At 33.1% G+C, this 12,248-nt stretch overlaps 2 protein-coding genes across 2 annotated transcripts; both read right to left on the minus strand.

Moving 5' to 3' along the window:
• Positions 1-3,630: 3,630 nt before the first annotated feature.
• LOC110274604 (probable receptor-like protein kinase At1g11050) lies at positions 3,631-4,703 on the minus strand. Its single transcript, XM_052253340.1, has 3 exons — positions 4,584-4,703; positions 4,255-4,435; positions 3,631-4,160 (listed from the first exon to the last, which is right to left on the minus strand). Exons 1-3 carry the CDS (start codon positions 4,701-4,703, stop codon positions 3,631-3,633), a joined length of 831 nt encoding a protein of 276 aa, XP_052109300.1.
• Positions 4,704-6,878: 2,175 nt separating this feature from the next.
• On the minus strand, positions 6,879-11,037 carry LOC127741108 (G-type lectin S-receptor-like serine/threonine-protein kinase At4g03230). Its single transcript, XM_052252677.1, has 8 exons — positions 9,771-11,037; positions 9,211-9,693; positions 8,962-9,084; positions 8,644-8,849; positions 8,314-8,524; positions 7,827-8,064; positions 7,564-7,714; positions 6,879-7,456 (listed from the first exon to the last, which is right to left on the minus strand). Exons 1-8 carry the CDS (start codon positions 11,035-11,037, stop codon positions 7,124-7,126), a joined length of 3,012 nt encoding a protein of 1,003 aa, XP_052108637.1. The 3' UTR covers positions 6,879-7,123.
• Positions 11,038-12,248: the final 1,211 nt, after the last annotated feature.

Below are 12,248 nucleotides of genomic sequence, written 5' to 3' on the forward strand. Positions count from 1 at the left end.
TAAATTAAATATATATATATTTATATATAAATATATTAATAATTAATTTTAACATATGAATAACATTTTTGAATAACTAAATATGCTACAAATAAGCAAGAATGATTCAAAGCTAAAAAGAAATGAGATACAGTATATATGGTGAAAGAGGCCATTATTGATTCTAAGTTATACATGTCAAAGTCTCGTTTCGTATCGACCTCCGTCTAAAGGCAAGTGCTTCAATCCTTACAATGTTTTCCACGCCAGCTGATACTCTTTTTCACCTTTTTCTTTTGAGAAAAGAAAAAAAATAAAAGTAGACATATCTTTATTATTGTCGAGTCTGATGTGGGTTTATCTTTATTGTTGAAAGTTGAAACACACCATTATATTCTTCACTTCATCTATCTAGCACAGGAATCATTGTCTTTGTATAAACATAGTAATTTTTTCTATTAGAAAATAAAAAAAAATATTTTTCGAAAGAAATTTTTGAAATTTTAATTTTTGAAATACAATTTTTTTTAATATTTAAAATAAGTTTATTGCATCTCTATTAAGAAATTCGTCTTATTCTACAACAAATTTTAACACATTTTCCGTAAATATCCAAGAAAAAAAAGACAGTAAATAAAGAATACATAAAAAGAATTGATGAAGATTGATATGTGAGAATTGTACTGTTCAAAATTTTTCGATAGAAGAATAAGCGGTTCATTATAAATATAGACTAAATTAATAATTAGCTCCCAACATTAAAGTACGATTTTTTTTAATACAAATTGATACAGAGAATAATGAAATTTCGAGTCGTTCTCTCTCAGAATGCAATTGAGATGTCACGTTTTTGGTTGTGAGGAAAAAGGGATTTTTCAATAAAAAAAAAAAACAAAAGATTAAAAGAACTTAAGAAATAAAAGAATTAAAGAACGATCAAAATTGGAAATCAATGCAATAAAAAGAGAAACAAGATAAAAATTTAGTAAAAATGCTAGCAATGCATAAAGAGTCTAGACTTGGGAATGAGAATCCAAAAAATCATATCATCGTCATAACTACAACTATGATAATTATGATAAGTCAATCTCGCTTAGTCTACCCCTAACATCGATGAGTAAGTTAAGCAAGTATAATTGACTTTAATCCATAAATCCTAACTAACTTACCAAACTAATTGGTAAAAAGCTAGCGTCAATGGAAATAAGAGTCAACTAACTATCTAAGAATTACCACTAAATGTCGGATATCATGACTCTAGTATCCTAAGAATTCAAATCCCAAGTCAAGGTGTGAAAATCTACTCAAGATTACCAAGTGGCATTTTCACAAACACTTGGTGGACACAAAACCAAAACATGACAAATTGCAAAGAAAAATAAAAGATATAACCAAAATATTCACAAAACCAACTATAAACAAGTAATCAAGCATATATAAACCATAAAACATTAAATTCATCAATCAAAACTTTAAGAAACTAAAGTTGCATATATAAACAAAGTAGCTTGAACCATAAGAAAATAAAAGCAAAAGTAGTGTAATTAAAGAGAAGATCAAGAGTACTTACAATAAAGATAAGCAAAATCAAAAATCAAATCTTGCTATAAAATGCTACAATGAACTCTAATTAAAAATCCTAAGAGAGCTCTCCCTAATTTACACTACTCCTACTTCTATTATGTAAAATTATGTCTAAGTCCTAATGTAAGCTCATGCTTCATATGGCTTCAATTCTCCTTGATATAGCACTTTCCATTCAACATCAAACCTTCCAAAACTGGGCCAAAGGCCCCTAAAATCGTGGATCATGTGTTTCCTTAATGAATTCACGTGCTTTGTGCATACGCATACTTAACAAACATGTCATGGCATCGAATGACATAAAAGTAGAATTAAAATGATCAATTTAAGCACAAAAACGCATATTTTCACATTTATGATCAATTTAGAGATCAAACACAAAAGTATGTTATTTTGGTAATTAAGTGTGAGTTTATATGATGATATCTGTCTAAATCAAGGCAAAATTTATCATCAAATATAGACTCATCAAAAATAATAAGAAGACGACTCATCCCACATGATCTATTGCTTTTTTTTCTTTTCTCACTATAAAAATAACTGACATAAATATAAAAATAAATTTAAATTATATTTGACATTTTAATTTTAATAAGTATAGCACAATTTTAAAATACTCTTAAAAACATATTTAGCTTTTAGAAATTATTAACATAAATACATAATTTTTTTTACAAAACCTAAAATAGCGTATTTGTAAACTGATAGAAAAGACAAAACAGTTAGAAGAGGGGTTATAGCGTGGAGAGACACACAACCACAAAGAGTCACTACTTATCTTTTTCAATTCTTTTTTCTGTACTCTCTAAGAATTTTTTATTGTCTTTTATTGTCTGGGTATTTATGGAGGATCCGAGTTAAAGTTCGTTATGGGATAAGGCGAACTTTTAAAAATAATGAGGTTCGTCGGAGATGCGACGAATTTATCTTAAATACAAAAAAAAATGTATTTTGAAAATTAAAGTTTTAATAATTTTTTTGGGATAATAAAGTTTTTTTTTAATTTTTTTAAATAAAAAATCCTATAAATATAATGTTAGAATATATTAGAATCAATTAGTATTCATTAGAATTATTTAACATGTTTGAATATTTATGATAGGATATCACGTCTTTATTATTTCGATTTTCTTAACATCTATAAATACCCTTTTATATTATATCATTTTATATAATTTAAATATACACAGACATTTCTTCTATTGTTTTCTCCTACTTTTTCTAATATAGTATCAGAGTCATGTATCCTCCTTAAAGATAATAAGTTATTTTTTCTTCTCGTGAAATCACCGTATTTTTAACCCTTTTTATCTATGCCATATTTTTTTGTTTTTTGTCACTCCTTTGATATTTTTTCTCTGCGTCTATGTCTTTTAGAGTCTAATGAACCAACCCCATTATCATCCATTGCTTACCTATTCTCATAGATGTATTTTTCATCACCTTCCAATAGTTCGCCATCTTCTGACATTTTATCATCTCTTCGCAGTTTGGCATCTTTTTGGCAGTTTTCGGGCAGTTCACTTTTCTTTGCGTTTTTTTTGCGACAATTTCATTTGGGCTTTTCTTGTGACAATTATGTCTGCGCTTCTTTGCAGCAGCTTCATCTGCACTCTTTTGCGGTAGCTTTGTCTGCATTTTTCTTGTTGCAGTTTCATCTGGGCTTTTTTTGCAGAAGTTTTATCTGCATTTTTTTGTGGCAGCTTCTTTTCGATAATTTCGTCTGCACCATATCTATCAATTTATGTAGCTTTTTTTTATTTTGTTATTTTAAATAAATTTCAAATTCAACTTGTTACTTGAATCCGAGAAAGATGTTAGAATATATTAAGATGAGTTAATAGTCAATTTCGTCCCTGAAAGATACTTCGATCTCCATTTTTGTCCCCGAAAGTCAAAATTAATCAAAATCGTCCTCCAAAGATACCTTACCTGATCATGTTCGTCCTTCCGTCATCTCCCTAGCTGAGTTGGCAAACGTCTGCTGACGTGAGCCGTTAACTGCCAAGGTGGCAAACGCCAGGCTATAGCATGTTGTTGATGACAAGATAACTCTTGTTTAAGATGTCAAATTAGTCCCTGAAGTGGATAAATCCTAATCCCAATTTGAACGATAAATACATTGCCATGAACACTTTCGGTAGCAGTAGAGGTAAGTAGGAGCCGTAATCCCTGGCTGGCTGACTGGATGGAGATAGGAAATGGTGGTTGTGGTAGCGTGTCACATGCATCACATGACAGATAAGCCAGCCCCTTTGCCACATCTAAGATTATGCTCATCTTTTGAGGCCAAGCCAGCGATTTCTTCAACTTTTGCTGCTCACTCACCAGAAACAGATGGTCTTCAAGGTTTTCATTCGGCATGTAATCATAAACCAAAATCCTCTGCCTTTCCCTGTCATTAAATTTTTCATCATCATCATCTACTACACAACAGCCTCGAAGAGGCACCATATTCTGGTGCTTCAGGTTGCTAATAATCTCTACCTCATTACAAAACTCCACATCCTCTTGAAAATCAGATTCCAAGATCCTCTTAACCGCCACGACCGAACCATCGGACAAAACTCCCTTGAAAACAAGCCCAAATCCACCCCCTGCCAATGAAATTCTTGTTTGAGAAATTATCAGTAGCCTTATAAAGCTCATCAATCTTAAACCAAATAGACCCCGTATTAGGCATCAACCTACGCCTGGACCGTTGTTCCTCAGGATCAAAATCAAATTCATCATCATTAAGCTTCATCCTCCTAACCTTCCTATCATACCAAACATAAACCCCTAACAAACAAGACATAACTAACAAAGCAATGCCAGCACCAGTTAACCCAAAAACTAAATCCTGGTGACTTTTCCCACCAGAACCACCACCCTGTGGGTAAAGTGACATACCAAAGTGACATACCCACAAACGTAGTAGCATATAGAATAGTAAATTTGAAACAATTTTCAGACTGAGAATCATTACCATCAATGGAGACAAGTTTATGCTGCACCTAAAATCCCGCAGTAAGACACACATCACATAGCGAAAGATCAGTGAGGTCTTGTTTGCAACTAGTATCAAGAGGCGTGATTTGGCCAAGGTTCTTGTCCCAATCTTTTAGGGTTTCAATTCCTGCGCAGATGTTTCGGGACATGACGAACTGGTGAGGGTCAAAGCACAAGTCAACGAGGTTGTTTTGGAGAAACAAGGAATTGAGCTGAGACTGGAAATCATGGACGCATGAGGTTGAGGTTTCAAGGTTTGGGAGGTTGAAATTTGTAATTGCTTTCCCTATTCCGATTAGAGATAAGAGCGAGGTACAACAGTTGCTCAAGTTTGATGATAAAGAGTGGAAATTCTCACATGCTGAAGGGTTCCATGGAACTCTCTTAACATAGCTGAAGTCGATGGGGGCATGTTGAAGGAGAAGAAGGATAAGGTGAAGGTGAAGGTAAAGGTGCTGCCATGATGAAAGACATAACGATGGTTGATATGACACGCCTCCTCTGAAGACAAAACGGCGACGTTTCAACCCTAGTAGCGTTTTCTACCGAAACGACGTCGTTTTTGTTCTCTGTCACCTTGGCAGTTAACGGCCCACGTCAGCGGACGTTTGTCAACTCAGCTAGGGAGATGACAGAAGGATGAATGTGATCAGGTAAGGTATTTTTGAGGGACGATTTTGATTAATTTTGACTTTTGGGGACGAAAATAGAGATCGAGGTATCTTTCAGAGACGAAATTGACTATTAACTCATATTAAGATCAATTAGCATTATTAAAATTATTTAACATATTTAAATATTTATTATATGATATTACATCTTTTTTAAAGGATACTAGTATCAAACAGCATACTTATTTCTGGTCTAGTTGTGGTAGAAACTAGGCTTCTGCTCCGAAAGTAAGTTGGTTGTTTTGGATATGAAATGGTTGCATTCTCAGTAACAAGAAGTGTCACAATATCAGACATGCTTGGTCGATCATGTGGATCATCTTGCACGCGCAGCAGTCCATTTGTGCACACCTGATGAACTAATTTGGATTGCAACTTTCTTTTACAGATATATGTCCATTAAGTCAGGCAACTTATCCTCTATCAATAGTCTCCATGTTAAAATAGATTGCTGAAGAATATTGAAATAAAGAAAAAAAAGAGAAAAAAAGTGTAATAAACTAAACATATATACATAACCCATAAGGCTTAAAAATTGGTTGGACTGAGAATTCTTTGTTCTTTTTTCCAGTGATAATAATCTCAAGCACGGTTACACCAAAGCTGAAAACATCCGATTTGGTTGAAAAAAATCCATCCACTGCATATTTAGGAGATATATATCCACTGTAATATAACAATTCAATGTAAAAATTATCTATATCGATGAGTAATGATAACAAAACATAAAATTTTCAGTCACGCGTATCTAGTTAACTTACTAAGCTTTCACTATTCTTTTTGTATTTGCTTCGTTTTCTTTGCTTCTCACAGGTTAAAAACTATTGTCAACGCATTGCTTAAAATTTTAAGAACAATTTTTCGATCTATGACAATGATTTTCGATCTTTAAAAACACAATCTTTCGACATTTGTCTCCCACATGACGATGATCTCCTGTACTTCCATACAAAATATGGCTGTAAGTGTCTTATCCTCTTCCGAGAGCAAAAGTTAGAGAATGATTATGTGAAATTAGAATACCTATTACTAAACTTTAGTCGTTAAGCACATTGCCGGTGACTTTTTTGCCACACATTACTACTGTTATTACTTATTAGTCCTACCTTTTCCACGTAATTCTTTTTCATTTCACCTTTTTTTTTCTTTTTTCAAAAGAGAAAAAGGAAAAAAGTAAGGTCTTTAATTTCTTGTCTGGGTAGGTGCATAGGACGATATGCTTGTGTGATCAATCATCAATCATTCAAAAAGGAATGCAAATCCATCGCTTGAAAACTAATGTACAAGTAAGGAATGAAAATAACTGACTTGGATTGATGAGTACCTAGTTTATTCATCTTTTTTAAAAAGTATCAAAAATTTAAATTTTATTTTATATATACAATAATTTATTGACTAACAATAAATCTTAAAGCTCTAATTCACGACAGATTAGTCATTAGTTTACGAACAATTTTATACACAAATTATTAACTTAACCAGCGAAATTAATTCGTGTTTTATTTAATTTAATTATTTTATATTTTATTATCAAGAGCATGCCCGAGAACAAAATAATCAAATACCAAACATTGGTTCCTTTATTATTATTATTATTTTGTTTAATAAACACAAACGTGTTACTTTCCATGTGTATCCTGAAGACCTGAACAACAAGGACTCTATGTATTATGACTCAACAAATGAAATAAAACATACGCGATAACGATAATAAAGCATATCATGGCCAACGAACTATAACTCAAATGACATACTCTCTTCATACTCATTTAAAATAAAGTCGCGAGTTCGAGTCTCACTCCTAACTTAAAAAAAAGAAAAAGCATATCATGAATATAAGTTTGCATAAAAACGCATGCCTAGAAAGAAGAAGAAATAAACGCCTTGATCATCATGTTCTACCGACCTTCTAGAATGCTACTAGTACTATCAAATTGAATACTTGTTATTTCTGGTCTGCTGGAAGTTGTTTCCGGTTTACTTGAAGAAGTTGTGGTGGAGAGGGCTCTTCTGCCTCCAAAAAAAGTTGGTTGTTTTGGAGTTGGAATGGTTGCAGTCTCACTATCAAGCAATGTCACAACATTTGACATGGTTGGCCTATCACCTGGATCATCTTGTACACACAAGAGTCCAATATGTGCGCATCTAATAAATTGATTCGCATTGCAACTTTCACCTAAAGACTTGTCCATTAACTCCAGCAACTTGTTCTGTGTCCATAGTGTCCAAGCCTGGAACAATTTGTTAGCAAAATAATCATGATACTAATTAGCTAGATTGCATAAAAGAAATTAAATGAAAAGAAAACAAAGGCTTCAGCATGTGAAACACAACTTACATAATCCAAAAGGCTTAGATATTCGTCGGACTGGGAAAATTTTGTATTCTTTTTTCCACTGATAATCTCAAGTATGATTACACCAAAACTGAAAACATCAGATTTGGTCGAACAACGTCCATCTCTTGCATATTCAGGTGACATATATCCACTAAAAAAATTATAATAAGTTGGTATAATTTATACAAAAAACTATTTATTTTTGTATTGGAACTAATTAAAATTGTTAACATTCTCAATAAGATGAATTAAAATTAACTTACTAAGTTCCTACTATTCTCTTTGTGTCAGTTTCGATATCTTTATTTGTGACTATTTTCGCCAATCCAAAGTCTGAAATTTTTGGTTTCATCTCCTCATCTAATAGAATATTACTGGTTTTCAAATCTCTATGGATTACTCGCAATCTAGAATCTTGATGAAGATAGAGCATTCCTCGAGCAATTCCAACAATAATGTCGAACCGGATTTGCCAATTCAAAAATCCACTTTGTGTTGGATCTGCTTAGATGTTCATTTTCGATAAAAAGAAATCATGCAATTAGTAAACATGATATATTTGAAATGCACCATAAATAATGTTACTAAATATATTTGTAAACGAACACATATATATAGACACTATTTTTAGATTGTCATTGTCACATACACCATTTTTTTTCTCATTTAACTGGCATGATGTCAAAGAAATTAAGTGCAAAATTGTGATATATGAAACTATAAATCAGTTTTATGTATTGTATTACTAACCGAATATAATCGAGTCTAAACTCTTGTGCCGCATATATTCGTAAATTAGAATTTTTTCTTGTCCTCTAATGCAATAGCCCCTTAGTCGAACAAGATTACGATGTTGAAGTTTAGCGATCAAAACAACTTCATTTTTAAACTCATGTAAGCCTTGTGATGAAATACTTGAAAGCCTCTTTATCGCAACAACTTCACCATTTTGGAGCTTACCCTAAAATTAAAAATCAATAGATGACATCATCAAAATTTTGGTGAGGAATTCCATAAAAACAAATGGTTAAGAAGAAACTAAAGTAACTAAACTCAAACAGAGATATATCGTATATTCACCTTATAGACAGGTCCATAGCCTCCACGTCCAAGCTTATTTGCATCTGAGAAGTTATCTGTTGCATTTAATATACTTTCAAAATCAAAATAAGGCACCTCTATGCCTTCGTTGTCTTCTTCTTCTAATCCCTCCTCCTCAATCAAATCCTTCACATCCTTTTCATTGTCAAATAAGCGCCCTCGATTTCTCTTATTACTTTTCTTGTCTGAATTGAAATAGTAGTTAAATGGGCAAATAAAATATCCACTGTATTTGTGCTGATAAAAAAAAAAGTTTTCCAAACCTATTCAAAATTCTAAAGTAATTGAAACAGTTACCTTCCTTCCTTTTTCTGTTGCATAAGTAAGCAAAGATAATTGCACATGCCAGAGTAATCACGCTTGTAAGAGTTATTCCAAGAATCAAATATGTTTTGCCACTTGAATTTCCTTTACTAGGAACTACAGAAGAAGAAGAAAGAGAACAAACACCATATTTAAAAAAAAAATGTAAACTACTTATCAAACAAACTTGTTTTCTTGTTATTTTAAACTATATAGAAACTTATACGTCATTAGTTTGATTACCTTGTTTACAAGTTAGAGAATCACCATCCCAACGATAATTGACATCACAAATGCACCTCATTCCATTTCTTGTTGCTTTGCAAGTTGAATGATTCCATCCCTCACAATTTTGTGAGTGAGTGCAGATTGGTTCATGTGGCGGTTCCCAAGTGACCTCTATTTCATCTTCGTCAAGGCAATCATTGGTCACACTAAATGGAGATCCAATGTGGAGACTTTCATCGCTGCTAAATGTCTCATATGTGCAGTAAGTGACTGAGGGGTCAACTTGAATAACCAACTTTTTGGATTCAACATCCATGCTAGTAACTTTATGATGGATAGTAGTGCCACTCGTGGAAGTTCTAGTAATGAATGTAAGCTGACCTGTTGAGCTGTTACAACTGAAGTTGAAGTAATTGGGGTCACCACAATTTGGCCCAGTGCTTAACGGATAAGGAACTGTGTTTATCCCACAAGGTTCACAAGTTCTTGTAGTTGGCTCTGCCAGCAATCGTTAAATAACAATTTAGTTAAACATATTAAATCATCTGAGAATTCTCAGTTAGACAAATATATACCTATATCTGATTTGTCTAGGCGGACGAAGAGGTTACGAAGGTGATCATCTTCAACATCTTGAACTGTATCTAATTCCTGTGTCCATATCCAACACCTATAACCGTTGACATCAGCTTCAACATACGAATACGCCTGGCAGTGACTACAGTTCTGAAGGCATCTTTCTTTGCATTCTGATTCATTCTCTGCAGGGTATTTTCCATCCGGGATTCCAGGTTTCACCTTAACAAACTCCAAGAAAGCACTTCTACCTTCTCCTCCGCCGCCACCACATGATTCTTCTGTGGCTGTCCTTCTAACACATCCGTTGTTCTCATCGCTAACTTCTGCTCTCTTGAAGCCAGGTAAGCAGTTACAAGGTTTGTAGTTATTACCGTTACAGCTTGTGAAGTGGCCGCAAAAGTTGTACTGGTCGCAGGGGCTCGCCGGAGCCTTCCACCGTACCAACCAATCGTGTCCGAAGCTGTCCCAAACCAGAAGCTTAAGCTCTCCGGTACTCTTCATCACCAACATGGTGTTGTCAAAGTTGTCAGAAGTGTTTGTTCCGGTGCTGAAGTTGGTGAGCATGTAAGATATTATGGCATCGAAATCTGAATCCAAGTGCTTCCCACTCTCCCAATAGCGTTGCCAATTCTTTAAGATAGCATAAGAAGGGCTGTACTTGTACTTGTAGCTGTAGTCATCACCGTCCCCGGCGATCTGAAAAGTGAATGATCCAGTTCTAGGATTATCATCGCTGCTCCAAGAAGTTAGTTTCATCTCCGAGTCCATTTTCATGCCGGCAAGAAACGTGTCTGTGGGGTGATGGAAGCTTTGGTAGATGATGGCTTCGTCAAGTACCATCATCAGCACTAGGTTGCCAGAATCGAATAGCTTCACTGTCCTGTTTCTTGATGTAGAAGCTTCATTCCTTGAAGACCAATAACATGTTTGGCCAGAACCTGATGTATCTGTTACAGTGATTCTTCCATCATTGGCAATTCGAAACACTCCAACGTTGGGATTTGAAATAGGATTGTCTCTGTTGGCAACCCATATTACTGTTTGCGGTCCTGGATACTGTGATTGATTGTACCATATTCCTAGGTAACTTCTTGTAGGGCTTCCAGGAGGAGAAAAGAAGCCTAGTACGAATTTGTTCTTGGCTGAAGAAAGAACACTTGTTCCGGTTATGTTTTCACCAACGTTCAAGAAATCTTTTGCTAAACATGAATGGAAAGTGCACAGCAAACAATGGAGGGAGAGAAAGGCTGTTCTGTATTTCATGTTGTTATTAGTTATTAGCTAATAAGATCAATAGTGACCAAATTTGTTGTAATTGTGATCCTTTTAACAACTACTAAAACATTATGTGGATGCTTTATCAATCATATTTATGCATCTTTTAGTTTTTTCAAAAGAGAAAAACTTTTGTTTTCAAAAAGTCAGAAATTGAGATTGAGATTAGAGAATTGAAATTCAGTATTATATTTGGTCGTTAGATATTAAAACTAAAATTTCAGTTATGGGATACAAAATTTTAATCTCTTTAGTATCTCTAAAGAATAGTGATACAAGGACTACAATTTTTTAGGACATAAACTGAAATTTTAATAACATATCTTTTCAAAAATATTTTTATTTAATTTTTTAAATTCTAAATCTACCTTTCCATCTCTATATTTATCTTAAACTAAACATAATATTGAGATATAATTCAGTCTATTATATTTTATACCAAACACGATATAAAGGCTTAATTTAATCTAAGTCTCTCAGTCTCGATCTCTTCTCCAGATGCAGTCTAAAAGTAGTGCTTCAGCTATTGACCGAGGCAAATTAAAGTGACTGCTGCAAGCACCGCACCAAACAATAATAATACTCAAAAACAAACTTTTTACATTTTCTCTTTTCCTAACTTTCACCTTAAATTCTAAAACAGATGTGTACATGCATAAGAGTGTAATTACACAGGTAACATTCATCTTAGAGTTTACATGTTACGTTCTTAAGGGGATAAAAAAGTATATTTTTTTACCGCGAAGAAGATTACTTTTTTAGTTTTTCTTTTTTATATTTTTGAGCATTACCAACTTCAATGTTATTAAGGATATGCATAAACCTTGTTTTCTTCTTGTTTTACCCTGTGAATAGTCTCAATAAATTTGAATAAAAATGCACCCCTTGGCCCTTAGCAAGGCAATAGTTAGAAAGACATATCTTATTTGTTGACATTTATTTCCGAACATAATGAATATGTCATAATTCAATTATTACAAATTTTTTATTAAAATAAAATTAGAAAAAATATATATATTTTATTTCTTTTATTTATTATCATTTCGAATTTGTAAAAATTCTATTACAGTTACAGTAATTATATTAATAGATTAATATAGTTATATATACTATTAATATAGTAATATATATTATATACTAATATAAATAGTATCTAGAATTTAGAATATTCTTATCCATTAAGATATATACTTTTGAAG

This window comes from Arachis duranensis, chromosome 8, assembly GCF_000817695.3.
Source record: "Arachis duranensis cultivar V14167 chromosome 8, aradu.V14167.gnm2.J7QH, whole genome shotgun sequence".
Taxonomy (NCBI): domain Eukaryota; kingdom Viridiplantae; phylum Streptophyta; class Magnoliopsida; order Fabales; family Fabaceae; genus Arachis; species Arachis duranensis.

Bases quoted from the DNA above. Each gene is read 5' to 3' on its own strand.
- LOC110274604 (XM_052253340.1), bottom strand. From the start codon at position 4,703: ATGTCCCGAAACATCTGCGCAGGAATTGAAACCCTAAAAGATTGGGAC. The intron at 4,436-4,583 runs GTGTGTCTTACT...CTTTACCCACAG, and splicing joins CTGATCTTTCGCTATGTGAT to GGTGGTGGTTCTGGTGGGAA. The intron at 4,161-4,254 runs GTAGGTTGATGC...TTTCATTGGCAG, and splicing joins TGAGGAACAACGGTCCAGGC to GGGGTGGATTTGGGCTTGTT.
- LOC127741108 (XM_052252677.1), bottom strand. From the start codon at position 11,037: ATGAAATACAGAACAGCCTTTCTCTCCCTCCATTGTTTGCTGTGCACT. The intron at 9,694-9,770 runs GTATATATTTGT...GATTGCTGGCAG, and splicing joins CCTAGACAAATCAGATATAG to AGCCAACTACAAGAACTTGT. The intron at 7,457-7,563 runs GTAAGTTGTGTT...AAATTGTTCCAG, and splicing joins ATCTAAGCCTTTTGGATTAT to GCTTGGACACTATGGACACA.